This window comes from Pan troglodytes, chromosome 20, assembly GCF_028858775.2.
Source record: "Pan troglodytes isolate AG18354 chromosome 20, NHGRI_mPanTro3-v2.0_pri, whole genome shotgun sequence".
Classification (NCBI taxonomy): domain Eukaryota; kingdom Metazoa; phylum Chordata; class Mammalia; order Primates; family Hominidae; genus Pan; species Pan troglodytes.
The window spans coordinates 50959702-50977717 of record NC_072418.2 but is presented as its reverse complement, the minus strand read 5'-3'; the positions used below and the strand labels follow the sequence as shown (position 1 = coordinate 50977717).

At 45.3% G+C, this 18016-nt stretch overlaps 1 protein-coding gene across 50 annotated transcripts in view; it reads left to right on the top strand.

Annotated features, from left to right (window-relative positions):
* PLA2G4C (phospholipase A2 group IVC) overlaps positions 1 to 18016 on the top strand; it is a 62801-nt gene that overhangs the window by 16678 nt on the left and 28107 nt on the right. For 15 of the 50 annotated variants that reach the window (XM_063801973.1, XM_054673644.2, XM_054673662.2 and 12 more), the window contains 5 exons: positions 3864 to 3917; positions 5536 to 5595; positions 9160 to 9213; positions 15547 to 15600; positions 16825 to 16878. In XM_063801973.1, the coding sequence (XP_063658043.1) occupies positions 3864 to 3917; positions 5536 to 5595; positions 9160 to 9213; positions 15547 to 15600; positions 16825 to 16878 (276 nt within the window). The remainder of the gene's footprint in view (positions 1 to 3863; positions 3918 to 5535; positions 5596 to 9159; positions 9214 to 15546; positions 15601 to 16824; positions 16879 to 18016) is intronic. The other 35 variants (XM_063801979.1, XM_063801970.1, XM_054673656.2 and 32 more) reach the window with 9 other exon arrangements.

The window sequence follows — 18016 nt, the reverse complement described above, 5'->3', positions numbered from 1 at the left end:
CAGAGACCCTGTATTAGTCCATTTTCATACTACTATAAAGATACTACCCGAGACTGGGTAATTTGTAGACAAAGGAGGTTTAATTGACTCACAGTTTCACATGGCTGGGGAGGCCTCAGGAAACTTACAATCATGGCAGAAGGTGAAGGGGAAGCAAGAACCTTCTTCACGTGGTAGCAGGAGAGAGAAGAGCAAGCCAAAGAAGAGCTGCCCAACACTTATCAAACCATCAGATCTCGTGAGAACTCACTCGCTATCACGAGTACAGCATGGGGGGATCTGCCCCCATGATCTGATTACCTCCCACCAGGTCTCTCCCTCAACATCTGGGGATTACAACTCGAGAGATTTGGGTGAGGACATAAAGCTTAACCATATCAGACCCTAAGCCAGGACCATGTTTGTCTTACTCTAGAACCAATGAGAAGACCAGTGAGGCTGGAGCCTCCTGAATGAGGCTGAGAGAGAGGGCTAGAGAGGTAGGCAGGGTCCAGATCATATGGGACCCTGAAGGACACAGATGAAGTTTAGTTTGGATTCCAAGTGCGATGGGAGAGCCAGGGAGGCGGTTTAATTAGGGTGGTGACCGATTCAGTTTATATTGTAAAAGATCTCACTCTCTCTCTCTCAGCATGGAGGATTCCAAGTGCGATGGGAGAGCCAGGGAGGCAGTTTAATTAGGGTGGTGACCGATTCAGTTTATATTGTAAAAGATCTCACTCTCTCTCTCTCAGCATGGAGGATTCCAAGTGCGATGGGAGAGCCAGGGAGGCAGTTTAATTAGGGTGGTGACCGATTCAGTTTATATTGTAAAAGATCTCACTCTCTCTCTCTGAGCATGGATTAGGGGTGGGTGTGTAAACTTAGAAGTTGGGAGCAGTTGAGAAGCTAATGGTCCTGGTGACAGATAATGGCAGTTTAAGGTTGGGTACCAGAATGGATATGGGAGGGAAGTGGATGGACTCTGGAAACCTGGAGATGGATGAAGAATTACACCTGGATTGGATGTGGAGAGTAAGGAGAATCAGAGATGACATCAAAGGTTCCAGCTTCTGCAACCTGGTAGATGGAGGGGTGTTCTCAGGGGAGGAGAACGAGGTAGGATGAAGGGGATCTTCCCCTTTTCTCTGGTCTGGACAGACGGGGTCCTTCACATTGCCAAGCCTGGCTCCTGTCTCCTATCCCCACCATCTCTTTGCTAAATCTGGTCTTGGGCATCAGAGATTCTGAAATTGTCACTCCCAGGTACTCCCTATGACATTATTATTTCCTTAGATGTATGTATCACCTACTGAAGGGATTCTGTACATGTATTTTATCCCTCCCCTCACACACCAGGGTGCTTTTTATTTATTATTATAAAATAAACATAACATAAAATTTGCCATTTTAACCATTTTAAAGTGTCAAGTACGGTGGTATAAATACAATACATTCATAATGTTGTGCAACCATCACTGCCATCCATCTCCATAACACTTTTCATCTTGTAAAACTGGAACTCTACGCCCATTGAATACTAAGTCCCTGTCACCCCCTCCCTTAGCCCCTGACAACCACAATGCTACCTTCTGCCTCTACGCTTTTGACTACTCTGAGTATGACATGTAAATGGAATCATGCGGTGCTTGTCTTTTTGTGTCTGTCTGATTTCGCTGAGGAAAATGACTTCGAAGTTCATCCATGTTGTACCATGTGTCTGAATTTCCTTCCTTTTTATGGCTGAATCATATTCCATTGTATGAATATACCACATTTTGCTTATCAATTCATCCATCGATGGACACATGGATTGCTTTCACCTTTTGGCTGTTGTGAAGGAAGCTGCCATGCACGTGGGTCTATGAATATCTCTTTGAGACCCTGCTTTCAATTCTTTTGGGTATATACTCAGAGGTAGAATTGCTGGATCATGTATGTGGTAATTCTACTTTTAAAATTTTGAGGCCAGGTGTGGTGGCTAATGCCTGTAATCCCAGCACTTTGGGAGGCCGAGGCGGGTGGATCACCTGAGGTCGGGAGTTGGAGACCAGCCTGACCAACATGGTGAAACCCCATCTCTACAAAAAATACAAAATTAGCCAGGCATGGTGGTGCATGCCTGTAATTCCAGTTACTCGGGAGGCTGAGGCAGGAGAATTGCTTGATCCCGAGAGGCGGAGGTTGCAGTGAGCAGAGATCGCGCCATTGCGCTCCAGCCTGGGCTGTCTCAAAAAAAAAAAAAATTTTTTTTTTGAGGAATGACCATACCATTTTCCACAGTGGCTGTACCATTTTATATTCTGCCCAATGGTGTCCCAGGGTTCCAATTTCTCCATGTCCTCATCAACACTTATTGTTTTCTGGGGTTTTTTGGATACCAGCCATCCTAATGGGTGTGTCTTTTTTTTTTTTTTTTTTGAGATGGAGTCTCACTCTGTCGCCCAGGCTGGAGTGCAGTTGTGTGATCTCTGCTCACTGCAACCTCCCAGGTTCAAGTTATTCCCCTGCCTCAGCCTCCCAAGTAGCTGGGACTATAGGTGCATACCACCAGGCCTGGCTAATTTTTGTATTTTTTAGTAGAGATAGGGTTTCACCATGTTAGCCAGGCTGATTTTAAACTCCTGACTTCAATTGATCCGCCCACCTCAGTCTCCCAAAGTGTTAGCATTACAGGCGTGAGCCACCGTGCCTGGCTGATTATTCATTTTTTATGTCTCCCTGTATCATATACAAATGTGTTTGGCTAAAAGTCACTAACCAACCACAGTGCCCCGAGGAAATGTGGGATTAATTTTCTTACAAAAGAAAAAGACCGGGCACCGTGACTCACAGCTGAAATCTCAGCACTGTGGGAGGCCGAGGCGGGCAGATCACTTGAGGTCAAGAGTTCAAGACCAGACGGGCCAACATGGTGAAACCCCGTCTCTACTAAAAAAATACAAAAATTAGCAGGGTGTGGTGGCGCATGCCTGTAATCCCAGCTAGTCGGGAGGCTGAAGCAGGAGAATCACTTGAATCTGGGAGGCAGAGGTTGCAGTGAGCCGAGATCACACCACTGCACTCCAGCCTGGGCAACAGAGCGAGATCCCATCTCAAAATAAATAAATAATACAAAGATAGGTGGCTGGTGACATTGGTTTAGCTGTGCAACATTAAGCAGAAGGACCCAGGTTTATTCTAGATTTTCTGCTCCTCCATCCTTAGCATATTAAGTCACCCTCATGCTGAACTCCTCCACACCACAGGATGGCGGCTGCATCCAATGAAGCTGCAACTTTTTTTTTTTTTTTTTGAAGTCAGGGTCTCTCTCTGTCACTCAAGCTGCCGTGCAAAAGCACAGTCATAGCCCAATACAGGTCTCGAACTCCTGGCCTCAAGCGATCTTCCTGCCTCAGCCTCCCAAGTAGCTGAGACTAGAGTTGCATGCCACCATACCTGGCCTGCTCCTTCTGAGAAGGAGAACAAGCACTTTGCAGAAGTCCCCCCAGCAGTGTGCATGGACCAGAGCTTGACCTTCCCCTAGCTGCAAGGGAGGCTGGGAAATATTTGCCCTTCCTGCCTGTGTGCTGAGAAGGGTTGGCATGGAAGGGAGCTTGAAATGGCCTTGGGGTAGCCAGTCTACAGTGCCCGGCTGGCTCCACCCATAGAAGGTTTGTGAGGACAAGGACCTTATCTGTCTTGTTTCCTGCTCTATTCCAACAGCCAGAAGAGTGCCGGGTGCCCACTAATTGCTTCATAAATATTTATGGAATGGAAGAATGATCTTTCTTCCTGCTGCAGATCCCTGCAGTGCTTTATGCCAGTCTGCTGGTGCTTTGAATATCAAGCATGACAGTCACGTGATGGAGAATGTTTGAATTTTATTGCTCTTTTCTTGGCAGGTTTATGGGGAAGTGCTCTCGGTAACACTGAAGTCATTAGGGAATACATTTTTGGTGAGTATTTGGGGAACAGAAAGGTCAAAGCCTAGAGATATTTTATGCAAGGAGATTCACAGTACTTTTCCTACTCATGGCAGAAGAGAGACCTGTGTGTAATTGTTCTAGCAACTGCTTTTCCTGACATTTATTCTCATATAATTGGGCAGCCAGGATGACCACAGAGTGGATGAGAGTACAGACTCCCTTGGAAGGAATGTTGCTCTGGTACATGTAAGCTTTGTGACCTCCAAAAAGTTACTTAACCTCTCTGTGCCTCGGTTTCTGCCTCTGTGCCATGCGGGTGATAATAACAGTAGTTATGAATATTTGATGAGTTAATTTATTGAAAGCTTGTAGGACAGTGCCTGGTAGATAACGGCACTCAGTAAACATTAGCAATCATTACCTGGTCCCTCATTTAACATTTAACCCCTTCAATACCCTAAGAGGCAGACGCTTTTGTCCCTTCCATTTTGCTGAGATCCACCAAGTCGTGGGAAGGATGCGTGACTCACCCACACTGCTGGTCAGTGAGTGCAGACACGGGGATCTATAGGAGAACAGGGTGGTGGATCTCTAGGGGAATAGTGTGGTGGTTCTGATCCAAAGCCTGTCTGCCTGGATCCACATCCCGGCTCTGCTTCTCCTGCACTGCTCACTCTGGAAAGCTGCTTAAATTCTCTGTGACCCAATTTCCCCTTCCTAAAATGGAGACAATAGTACGTAGTCGCAGTCTCGTATATTTGATGTGGGGTTTAAATGATCTCATGTATGTAAAATGCTTAGAGCCAAGCCTGACACACGGGAGTGTTTCATTATATGTTAATCTTATTTTTAGGATCATTATTGAGTTCACACCCTAAACCACTCGTCATTCATTTAATGTATATTCATGGGACCTCCTGTGTGCCAGGCACTGTCCTAGTTCTTACGCTTTGACTTTTTTTGTTGTTTGATTTTTTGAGACAGAGTTTTGCTCTGTTGCCCAGGCTGGAGTGCAGTGGTATGATCTCAGTTCACTGCAACCTCCACCTCCCAGGCTTAAGCAACTCTCCTCCCGAGTAACTGGGACTACAGGCGCGCGCCACCATGCCTGGCTAATTTTTGTATTTTTGGTAGAGACAGGATTTCACCATGTTGGCCAGGCTGGTCTTGAACTCCTGACCTCAAGTGATTCACTGCCTCAGCCTCCCAGTGTGCTAGGATTACAGGCGTGAGCCACCATGCCCAGGCTGATGTTGTTCTTTGACGTTGGTGTTCACCATAGCTTGGTTAAAAACAAACCTAAAAAGGGAATCTATCTATATCCAACCTCCAAATGGCTGACTGAAGGTGTGAGGTGGGTCTGAGTGTTACTTCTCCAGTGGGTCTGCTAAGCTTTCTCTCTAAAAAACAAAAACAAAATTCCTGATATGTAGTGTTTGCCAATTCCTGTGGTGTAAATGTTCCCACCGTGGCCAACTTCAGGCTACCAACATGAGGTCACTGAGCACAGAGTTGGAAGAGAGGTGCAAAATTGGCTCTCGAGAGCCATTGGCTGCCATTGGAGCCCATGGCTGCCATTTCTATTAATGAAATATCCCTGCAGGTCATCTGTATTTTTTATATTATAACTAGGGACTTTGTTGTACAGATAAACATTCCTCCTGCTTCTACTCTTTCGCAGACCAGTTAAGGAATCTGACCCTGAAAGGTAAGCATCCTACTTCGTCATGAATCCCTGATGATAATGGGGACCGCACACTTGCTTGAGGCCAGTCATTGTCCTAGGAACATTACATGTATGATTCATTTGGTGCCCATTTGAATTCTTTATCTGGTATTTCAAAGATTTCATCTTGATTTGGATCTGTTGCTGGAGAGGTAGTGTGATCTTTTGGGGGTGCTGTAGAACCATGTTTTGTCATATTACCAAAGTTACTTTTCTGATTCCTTCTCATTTGAGTAGACTATTTCTTTTAATTATTCTTGAATTTATGTTGGATTTGACTGTGTTTTTTTTTCTTTTTTCTGCTTAAGGGTGTGACTTTAATGTCCCTAGCTAATTATAGCCTAATTTGGTCCTTGGTGCTTTCAGGGGTGAAGACTGTAAGAGTTCCTTGGATATAGGGAGTCTTCGTGTGATGGCTTTCTCATGTGCTGGTTGTAGAAGCGATGTGCTCACTGTGTGAGCAAGTTCACTGTTGCCTACAGGGCTGGAATGGTAGAAGTCTCTTGAAGCTTAACTCATTCCCCACAAGGCATGCAATTTTTTCCCCAGTATTTTATTGACTGGTTTGATGGTTCAGGCTTCAGGTCTGTAGGGGAGTGCATAGGAAGTGATTGTGGCCAAAGCATGTGAGTAAATGCAGCACCCAATGGTGAGCAAAGGTCCCAGCCTTGACAGAGGTGGCTGGAGGAGCTCTCAGTGAGTTGCACCGAGATTTTTTTTTTTTTTTTTTTTTGAGACAGAGTTTGGCTCTTGTTGCCCAGGCTGGAGTACAATGGCATGATCTCAGCTCACCCCACAACCTCCGCCTCCCAGGTTCAAGGAATTCTCCTGCCGCAGCCTCCTGAGTAGCTGGGATTACAGGCACTTGCCACCATGCCCAGCTAATTTTGTATTTTTAGTAGAGATGGGGTTTCTCCGTGTTGGTCAGGCTGGTTTCGATCTCCCGACCTCAGGTGATCCGCCCACCTCGGCCTCCCAAAGTGCTGGGATTACAGCCGTGAGCCACCGTGCCTGGCTGTGCACCGTGGTCTTATCAGGCAGAAGGGTTGGAGCCACCTCAGCTCCCCTGCCAGGTCAGCCAGAAAGCCATCCATCTCTCAGACACACTCGTGATCCAGTGCTCCAGCTATTCAGATCAGACGGGCACCTCTTTTCATCTGTAGGAATGTTGGTGTTCCAAGTAGAGAGGAACTGTGAATCTGTCTCTTGTGCAAGCCTAAACCTAGAGGGGCTCCTCCTGCGGGGATGCAGTCACCCTGATGTGTTCCAGAAAGGCTGTCTATAGTTGTACCCATGCTGAGCTCCCGTGGGAGAAACCCCAACTGTGCCTGTGGCAATGGAAGAGAGGGGAAAGACATCCCCTTATCCAAGACCCTTCACGCACACCAGGGCTGTCTGATGGTTGGGTTAGAGCTGTGGGCTTTCCGTGCTGAGCCCAGCACTGAAACTGTGTCCCTGCTGAAAGAAACTTCCCACCAGCAGAAAGATCTGATTTTCAAGGCCTGCTGTCCAGATTCTTTTGTCCCATGGGATGTTCCCTTGATGTCGTGCACTCCCCATTCCCCTAGGATAGGAGTCACTGAGCACCAGACTACAGTGAGTGTTATTGTTCCTCTGGGTCTAGCCACCCAGTGAAGCTGCCACACTTCAGGCTGGTTCTTGGGAATGTTTCCAAGGAATCCGGTAATGTCACCTGTCCTCGAGACTCCCAGCAACGGGAAGCAGCACCAGCTCTAATGGGGGTGGCAGGAGAGAGACACAGGCTCTGTGAGATTCCTTGCTGATAGACAGCCTTAGTAGGTTGGCTTCCTTGAATGCTAGTTATAGTAGTAATGAACTGATCATGTGGACAGACTCAGGACCTCCTGGTTAGCCAGAGTGGTGCACGCAGTGGTGATAGCTGAGGACATAGAGTCATTTTCTCCTTCCTGGGCCCAGTGTTATCCTACCAGGAGATGCTGTCATGGACTGTGTTGGTTGGCCTCCACCCAGCAGGTGGAGCACCAGCTACAGGAGTAGCAGTGGGATATTCACTTGCCCTATGTTGCCCAGGGTGGCTACTCTTGTTTCTCAGGCAATGGGCAGAGCCATAGAGTTCCCAAAAGTTTCCGTCCTTTGTATTAAAGCCACCAGGGCGGGTGGCAGGGCAAAGCCAGGTGTGGGCTGGGTCAGGCAGTTTTGTGCTCTAACTCTCCCTGTGCAGGGCAAGCAGCAGCTCCTGTGGGTATCAGGGGGTGGGGGTGGTTTTCAGACCCATGTGCTGATAATCCAGAGAGGAATGTTTCTGCCTCTGCTGCACAGAAGAGTTTGTGTAGGGAGTGGGGAGTGGCAGGTGGCAGTAAGCCCCACGCGGATCCCACACACTTGGCGAGGCAGATCCCCTCCCACCCTGTTCCACTGGCAGTGGTGAGCTAAGTTCCAGGCAGCCTGTGCTCAGAACTTGCAAATGCCCCCAAGTCATAAGCTTTCCCTGCAGAGATAGCAACCACTGCTCTCAGGCCATGCCCCTCCCCATCTATCCCACCTAGCCATGTGCCAGGGTCCTGCACACGTGTCTGCAGCTTGCTTTTCATTCACCCCATGTGGGTGGAGAAGTTCACCTCCACCCACAGTTATCTCATGAAACCCAGCTGGGGGCTTCTTTCAACCTGTGACCACCCACCTGAACTTTTTGGCTGACCACTGCAGGGTGCCCTGTGAGGAACAATAAGGAATGGCTTCCCTGGGTCCATACTGGGATCTGGGAGTGCATGCAGGGTTCTTCCCACAGCTGCTACTTATATTCCCAAGTCATATCCTGCACTGAATAGGGTTAAGGCCTTACCGCAGAGACTGGACTTTCAGGCTCCCTGGTGTGGTGGGGGCGTGTGTCCTGCAAACAGTCTTTCCCCATCTCACACCCTGGGGACTCGCAGCCCTTCACTTGAGTCACAGTATAGGCTGCAGCCCGTCACTTCCTTCAAAGGGACTGTGGATTCCTTCAGATTTCCTGTCTAATTCCTGAATCACTTCTTGAAAAAAAAGTTCACAGTGTGAATCTCTACACAGTGTTTTGTCCTTCCAAGTGGGAGGGGTATGCCAGCAATGCCTCTAATCCAACATGTTTGCTATCCTGCTCTTTCATAGTAGGACAGCTAGGACTTTCCAGAAGTGCCCCCATAAATCTGCATGGGCCAGAGCTTGACCTCCCCCTAGCTGCAAGGGAGGCTGGGAAATATTTGCCCTTCCTGCCTGTGGGCTGAGAAATGTTGGCATGGAAGGGAGCTTGAAATGGCCTTGGGGTAGCCAGTCTACAGTGCCCGGCTGGCTCCACCCATAGAAGGTTCCTGAGGACAAATCTGTCTTGTTTCCTGCTCTATTCCAACAGCCAGAAGAGTGCTGGGTGCCCACTAATTGCTTCATCAATATTTATGGAATGGAAGAATGATCTTTCTTCCTGCTGCAGATCCCTGCAGTGCTTTATGCCAGTCTGCTGGTGCTTTGAATATCAAGCATGACAGTCACGTGATGGAGAATGTTTGAATTTTATTGCTATTTTCTTGGCAGGTTTATGGAGAAGGGCTGTTGCTAATGCTAAAAGCATTGGACACCTTCTTTTTGGTGAGTATTTGGGGAACAGAAAGGTCAAAGCCTAGAGATATTTTATGCAAGGAGATTCACAGTACTTTTCCTGCATGTGGCAGAAAAGAGGCCTGTGTATAATGGTTCTAACAACCACATTTCCTGACATTTATTCTCATACACTGAACATTGATTATGGGCAGCCAGGAAGACCACAGAGTGGATGAGAGTACAGACACCCTTGGAAGGAATGTTGCTGTGGTACATGTGAGCTTTGTGACCTCTGAAAAGTTACCTAACCTCTCTGTGCCTCAGTTTCTGCCTCTGTGCCATGTGGGTGATAATAATAGTCGTTATGAGGATTAAATGAGTTAATTCATCAAAAGCACATAGGACAGTGTCTGGTAGATAAAGGCACTCAGTAAACATTAGCAATCTGGCTGGATGCAGTGGCTGACACCCATAATCACAACACTTGGGAGGCTAAGGCGGGCGGATCACTTGAGGCCAGGAGTTCAGGTTTCTGATCCTGGCCAACAGGTGTGTGGAGCTGGTGCCTGCTACTTCCAGGCCTGGCTACAAAAGGCCTTCTGTGGCTCTCCAGCTCTCTCCTCTCATGGAACAGACAAGGAGACCTTGTGCCAAGAGGAGAAGCTCTTAAACCCAGGAGGCGGAGGTTGCAGTGAGCTGAGATCACACCATTGCACTCCAGCCTGGGCAACAAGAGTGAAACACAGTCTCAAAAAAAAAAAAAAGAAAAAGAAAAAGAAAAAGAAAAAAAGACATGAAACAAACAAAAAGAAAAGAAAAGAAAATCAACAACAACAAAATTCTCTGTGACCCAATTTCTCCTTTGTAAAATGGATACAATAGTGCATAGCCCCAATCTTGTATATTTATATCAAATAAATGTAAATATACATCAAATATACAAGATTGGGACTATGTACTATTTGATGTGGGGTTTAAATGACCTCATGTATGTAAAGTACTTAGAGCAAAGCTTGACACATGGGAGTGTCCTCTTAAATGTCAATATTATTTTTATTATGTCTTGTATTGTTAGAAAAAGCAAGCCAGGGCCAGGCGCGGTGGCTCACGCCTGTAATCCCAGCACTTTATGGGGGCCGAGGCGGGTGGATCACGAGGTCAGGAGATCGAGACCATCCTGGCTAACACGGTGAAACCCCGTCTCTACTAAAAAATACAAAAAATTAGCCGGGCATAGTGGCGGGCGCCTGTAGTCCCAGCTACTCGGGAGGCTGAGGCAGGAGAATGGCGTGAACCTGGGAGGCAGAGTTTGCGGTGAGCCAAGATCGAGCCACTGCACTCCAGCCTGGGCGACAGAGTGAGACTCCGTCTCAAAAAAAAAAAGAAAGAAAGAAAAAGCAAGCTGGGCACAGTGGCTCACGCCTGTAATCCCAGCACTTTGGGAGGCTGAGGTGGGTGGATCACTTGAGGTCAGGAGTCCGAGACCAGCCCAGCCAACATGGTGAAACCTAGTTTCTACTAAAAATATAAAAATTAACTGGGCATGGTGGCGGGCGCCTGTAACCCCAGCTACTCGGGAGGCTGAAGCAGGGGAATTGCTCGAACCCGGGAGGCAGGGGTTGCAGTGAGCCAAGATCGCGCCACTATACTCCAGGCTGGGCAACAGATCGAGACTGTGTCTCAAAAAAAAAAAAAAGAAAGAAAGAAAGAAAGAAAAAGAAAAAAAAGCAGACAAAATTTATTTATTGACAATTCAAAAATTTGAAAAAGAAGAAGCAGAAGCTTGACCTAACCGACATGTATCAGGACTCAGCTTTCTATCGCATTTTCAGCACATGTGGAAAAATTGAATTTTGATTTGGTCTCAAGTAAAAATTTATAACGTACAATATTTTAATTATAGGGATCAACACTGCTACTATTAGGTAATAATATTTTTAAATATTAAGATTTTCTTGTTTTTTTTGAATTTTTACTTCAATAGCTTTTGGGGTACAAGTGGTTTCTGTTACACGATGAATTATGTAGTAGGAAATTCTGAGACTGTAGTCCACCCATCAGTGTATGTTTTAGAGTATGTTGCATTCAATATGTAGTTTTTTGGTTTTGTTTTTTGAGACAGTCTCACTCTGTTGCCCAGGCTGGAGTGCAGTAGCAAGATCTCGTCTCACTGCAACCTCTGTATCCTGGGTTCAAGTGCTTCTCCTGCCTCAGCCTCCCTAGTAGGTGGAATTACAGGCACGTACCACCATGCCCGGCTAATTTTTATATTTTTAGTAGAGATGAGGTTTTGCCATGTTGGTCAGGCTTGTCTCGAACTTCTGAGCTCAAGCAATCTGCCCGCCTCAGCCTCCCAAAGTGCTGGGATTACAGGCATGAGCCACCACACCTGGCCCCAATGTGTAGTGTTTTTTTGTTTTTGTTCTTGTTTTTTGAGATGGAATTTCACTCTTGTTGCCCAGGCTGGAGTGCAATGGAGCGATCTCTGCTCACCGCAACCTCCACCTCCTGGGTTCAAGCCATTCTCCTGCCTCAACCTCCCGAGTAGCTGGGATTACAGGCATGCACCACCATGCCTGGCTAATTTTGTATTTTTTTAGTACAGACAGGGTTTCTCCATGTTGCTCAGACTGGTCTCGAACTCCTGACCTCAGGTGATCCACCTGCCTCGGCCTCCCAAAGTGCCGGGATTACAGGCATGACCCACCACTCCTGGCCCCAATGTGTAGTTTTTTATCCCCACCTCCCTACCCTCCTCTTTCTGAATCTATGAAGTCCGTTATGCCACTCTGTATGCCTTTGCATACCCATAGCTTAGCTCCCACTTATAAGTGAGAACATATGGTTTTTGGTTTTACATTCCTGAGTTACTTCACTTAGAATGATGGCCTCCATCCAAGTTTCTGCAAAAGACATTATTTTATTCTTTTTTATGGCTGAGTCATATTCCATGGTGTTTATATACCACATATTCTGTATCCACTCATTTGTCAATGGGCACTTAGGTGTGTTCATATCTTTTTTTTTTTTTTGAGACAGTCTCACTCTGTCACCCAAGCTGGAGTGCAGTGGCGCGATCTCGGCTCACCGCAAGCTCCGCCTCCCAGGTTCACGCCATTCTCCTGGCCCAGCCTCCTGAGTAGCTGGGACTACAGGCACCCACCACTGCGCCCAGCTAATTTTTTTTTTTTTTTTTTGTATTTTTAGTAGAGACCGGTGTTAGCCAGGATAGTCTCGATCTCCTGACCTCATGATCCACCCGCCTCAGCCTCCCAAAGTGCTGGGATTACAGGCATGAGCCACCATGCTCGGCTGGTTCCATATCTTTCAATTGTGAATTGTGCTGCTATAAACATACATGTGCATGTGTCTTTTTTTTTTTTTTTTTTTTTTTTTGAGGCAGAGTCTCGCTCTGTTGCCCAGGCTGGAATGCAGTGGTGCAATCTCACTGCAACCTCCAACTCGTGGGTTCAAGTGATTCTCCTGCCTCAGCCTCCCAAGTAGCTGGGACTACAGATGTGCACCACCGCATCCAGCTAATTTTTGTATTTTTAGTAGAGATGGGGTTTCACCATGTTGGCCAGGCTGGTCTTGAACGCCTGATCTCGAGTGATCTGCCCTCCTCGGCCTCCCAAAGTGTTGGGATTACAGGCGTGAGCCACTGCACCCAGCCCACAAGTGTCTTTTTCATATAATGGCTGCCTTTCCTTTGGGTAGATACCCAGTAGTGGGATTGCTGGATCGAACGGTAGATCTACTTTTAGTTCTCTGAGGACTCTCCATACTGTTTTCCATAGAGGTTGTACTAATTTACATTCCCACCAGCAGTGTGTGAGTGTTCCATTTGCACCGCATCTGCACCAACGTCTATGGTTTTTTTTGAATTTTTATCAATGGCCATTCTTGTGGGAGTAAGATGGTATCTCATTGTGGCTTTCATTTGCATTTGTTTAATGATTAGTGATGCTGACCATTTTTTTCATATGTTTCTTGGCCACTGGAATATCTTCTTTTGAGAAATGTCTATTCATATCATTGGGATGCTTTTCGGTGGGATTATTCGTTTTCTTCTTGCTGATTTCTTTGAGTTCCTTATAGGTTCTGTATAATCGTCTTTTGTGGATGCCTAGTTTGCAAATATTTGCTCCCATTCAGTGGGTTGTGTGTTTACTCTGATAATTATTTCCTTTGCTGTACAGAAGCTTTTTAATTTACTCAGGTCCCATATATTTATTTATTTTTGAGACGGAGTCTCACTCCTTCACCCAGGCTTCAGTGCAGCAGCATGATCTCGGCTCACTGCAATCTCCGCCTCCCAGACTCAAGCAATTCTCCTGCCTCAGCCTCCTGAGTAGCTGAGATTACAGGCATCCAACACCATACCTGGCCAATTTTTGTATTTTTAATAGAGATGGGGTTTCATCATGTTGGTCTGGAACTCCTGACCTGAAGATCCGCCCAGCTGGGCCTCCCAAAGTGCCAGGATTACAGGTGTGAGCCACCGTTCCCATATATCCATATGTTTATTTTTGTTTTTGTTGCATTTGCTTTTGGGCTCTTGGTCATGAACTCTTTGCCTAAGCCAACATCTAGAAGAGTTTTTTTGATGTTATCTTCTAGAATTTTTATGGTTTCTGGTCTTGTATTTAAGTCTTTGATGCAAATTCACATTGAATTTGTGAGTTGATTTTTGTATAAGGTGAGAAATAAGGATCGAGTTTCATTCTCCTACATGTGGCTTGCCAGTTATCCCAGCACCATTTGTTGAATAAGGTGTCCTTTCCCCCACTTTATGTTTTTGTTTGCTTTGTCGAAGATCAGTTGGCTGTACGTATTTGGCTTTATTTCTGGGCTGTATTCTGTTCCATTGTTCTACATACCTAATTTTATACCAGTACCATGCTGTTTTGGTAACTATAGGCTTGTAGTATAATTTGATTGGGTAATGTGATGCCTCCAGATTTGTTCTTTTTGCTTAGTCTTTGCTTTGGCTATGAGGGCTCTTTTTTGGTTCATATGGATTTTGGGATTGTGGCTGGGCATGGTAGCTCACGTCTGTAATCCCAGCACTTTGGGAGGCCAAGGCGGGTGGATCACCTGAGGTCAGGAGTTTGAGACCAGCCTGGCCAACATGGCGAAACCCCGTCTCTACCACAAATACAAAAATTAGCCAGGCATGGTGCATGCGCCTGTAATCCCAGCTACTTGGGAGGCTGAGACAGGAGAATCGCTTGAACTTGGGAAGCAGAGGTTGCAGTGAGCCGAAATTGGCCATTGCACTCCAGCCTGGGCAACAGAGCGAGACTAAGTCTCAAAAAAAAAAAAAAAAAAAAGGATTTTAGGATTTTTTAGTTCTGTGAAAAATGATAGTATTTTGATGGGAATTACATTGAACTTGTAGATTGCTTTTGGCAGTATGGTCATTTTCACAATATTGATTCTACCCATCCATGAGCATGGGATGTGTTTCCATTTGTTTGTGTCATCTATGATTTCTTTCAGCAGTGTTTTGTAGTTTTCCTTGTAGCAGTCTTTCACCTCCTTGGTTAGGTATATTCCTGAGTATTTTATTTTATTTTTTTGCAGCTGTTGTAAAAGGGGTTGAGTTCTTGATTTGAATCTCAGCTTGGTCATTGTTGGTGTGTAGCAGTGCTACTGTTTGTGTACATTGATTTTATATCCTGAAACTCTACTGAATTCATTCATCAGACCTAGGAGCTTTTTGGATGAGTCTTTAGGGTTTTCTAGGTGTACAATCATATCTTCAGTGAACACTAACAGTTTGACTTCCTCTTTACTGGTTTGGATGCCCTTCATTTCTTTCTCTTGTCTGATGGCTGTGGCTAGGACTTCCAGTACTATGTTGAATACAAGTGATAAGAGTGGGCATTCTTGTCTTATTCCAGTTCTCAGGGGGAATGCTTTAAACTTTTCCCTGTTCAGTGTAATGTTGGTTGTGGGTTTGTCATAGATGGCTTTTATTACATTGAAGTATGTCTCTTGTATACCAATTTTGTTGAGGGCTTTAATCATAAAGGGATGTGGGATTTTGTGAAATGCTTCTGCATCTCCTATGATTTTTGTTTTTAATTCTATTTCTGTGATATATCACATTTGTTGACTTGCATATGTTAGGCCATCCCTGCATTCCTAGTATGAAACCCACTTGATCACATCATGGCAAATTTCAAGCTACCAACATGAGGTCACTGAGCACAGAGTTGGAAGGCGGGTACAAAATTAGCTCTCCAGAGCCCGTATCAACAGACTCCAACCCATGGCTGCCATTTCTATTAAAGAGACGTCGCTGCAGGTAATCTGTATTTTCTATAACTAGTGACTTTACAGTTAAACATTACCCCTGCCTCTGCTCTTTTGCAGCCCGATTACTGAGGCTGCAAGAAAGTTCGCAAGGGGAACATCCTCCCCCAGAAGGTAAGCATCCTACTTTGCCATGAATCCCTAATGGTAGTGTGGACTGCACACTGGCTTGAAGCCAGCCATTGTCCTAAAAACTTTACGTGTCTGATTCATGTGATGCTCCTTTGGGAATGGAGAGGAGCATGGACTCTCACAGGTGCCTGAGGCCACGCAGCCAGGAGGGGGCAGGATCGGAGTTCAAACTGACACTCTGTGAAAAATGATAGTATTTTGATGGGAATTACATTGAACTTGTAGATTGCTTTTGGCAGTATGATCATTTTCACGATATTGATTCTACCCATCCATGAGCATGGGATGTGTTTCCATTTGTTTGTGTCATCTATGATTTCTTTCAGCAGTGTTTTGTAGTTTTCCTTGTAGCAGTCTTTCACCTCCTTGGTTAGGTATATTCCTGAGTATTTTATTTTATTTTTTTGCAGCTGTTGTAAAAGGGGTTGAGTTCTTGATTTGAATCTCAGCTTGGTCATTGTTGGTGTATAGCAGTGCTACTGATTTGTGTACATTGATTTTGTATCCTGAAACTCTACTGAATTCATTCATCAGACCTAGGAGCTTTTTGGATGAGTCTTTAGGGTTTTCTAGGTGTACAATCATATCTTCAGTGAACACTAACAGTTTGACTTCCTCTTTACTGGTTTGGATGCCCTTCATTTCTTTCTCTTGTCTGATGGCTGTGGCTAGGACTTCCAGTACTATGTTGAATACAAGTGATAAGAGTGGGCATTCTTGTCTTATTCCAGTTCTCAGGGGGAATGCTTTAAACTTTTCCCTGTTCAGTGTAATGTTGGTTGTGGGTTTGTCATAGATGGCTTTTATTACATCGAAGTATGTCTCTTGTATACCAATTTTGTTGAGGGCTTTAATCATAAAGGGATGTGGGATTTTGTGAAATGCTTCTGCATCTCCTATGATTTTTGTTTTTAATTCTATTTCTGTGATATATCACATTTGTTGACTTGCATATGTTAGGCCATCCCTGCATTCCTAGTATGAAACCCACTTGATCACATCATGGCAAATTTCAAGCTACCAACATGAGGTCACTGAGCACAGAGTTGGAAGGCGGGTACAAAATTAGCTCTCCAGAGCCCGTATCAACAGACTCCAACCCATGGCTGCCATTTCTATTAAAGAGACGTCGCTGCAGGTAATCTGTATTTTCTATAACTAGTGACTTTACAGTTAAACATTACCCCTGCCTCTGCTCTTTTGCAGCCCGATTACTGAGGCTGCAAGAAAGTTCGCAAGGGGAACATCCTCCCCCAGAAGGTAAGCATCCTACTTTGCCATGAATCCCTAATGGTAGTGTGGACTGCACACTGGCTTGAAGCCAGCCATTGTCCTAAAAACTTTACGTGTCTGATTCATGTGATGCTCCTTTGGGAATGGAGAGGAGCATGGACTCTCACAGGTGCCTGAGGCCACGCAGCCAGGAGGGGGCAGGATCGGAGTTCAAACTGACACTCTGTGAAAAATGATAGTATTTTGATGGGAATTACATTGAACTTGTAGATTGCTTTTGGCAGTATGATCATTTTCACGATATTGATTCTACCCATCCATGAGCATGGGATGTGTTTCCATTTGTTTGTGTCATCTATGATTTCTTTCAGCAGTGTTTTGTAGTTTTCCTTGTAGCAGTCTTTCACCTCCTTGGTTAGGTATATTCCTGAGTATTTTATTTTATTTTTTTGCAGCTGTTGTAAAAGGGGTTGAGTTCTTGATTTGAATCTCAGCTTGGTCATTGTTGGTGTATAGCAGTGCTACTGATTTGTGTACATTGATTTTGTATCCTGAAACTCTACTGAATTCATTCATCAGACCTAGGAGCTTTTTGGATGAGTCTAACCATAGGATCCATGTACATAGTCATCAGATATACCCTAGGTACGCCTAGGATCCAAGTGTCAGAGGCAGAAAATGGGAACAGCCTGAGGCAATTAGCAAATTGAGAGGAAAAATACTTCCAAAACTACATGGGTTGGGAGTCATGAAGGAACCAGACTTGACCCATGGTGGGAGTACGGAGAACAAGAACAAAGTATCAGATGAATTCTGTATGGAGAAGTTAGATTATATTATGGAGGAGACTATATTTGTTCAGGAGAGGCTATGCTGCGCAAAGAAACCACAAATTGCTATAGCTCAAGACACAAAGGGTTTATATTTTGCTTACCCAAAAAGCAATATGGGTTGAGTGTTCCTCCAGGGCAACTTGGCTCCATGTGGGGACTTAGGCATCCAAGCTGTTTGCGTCTTTTTTTTCCTTTCCTTTTCTTTTTTTTTTTTTTGGAGACAGAGTCTAGCTCTGTCACCCAGGCTAGAGTGCAGTGGCACAATCTCAGCTCACTGCAACCTCTGCTTTCCAGGTTCAAGCTGTTCTCCTGCCCCAGACTCCTGAATAGCT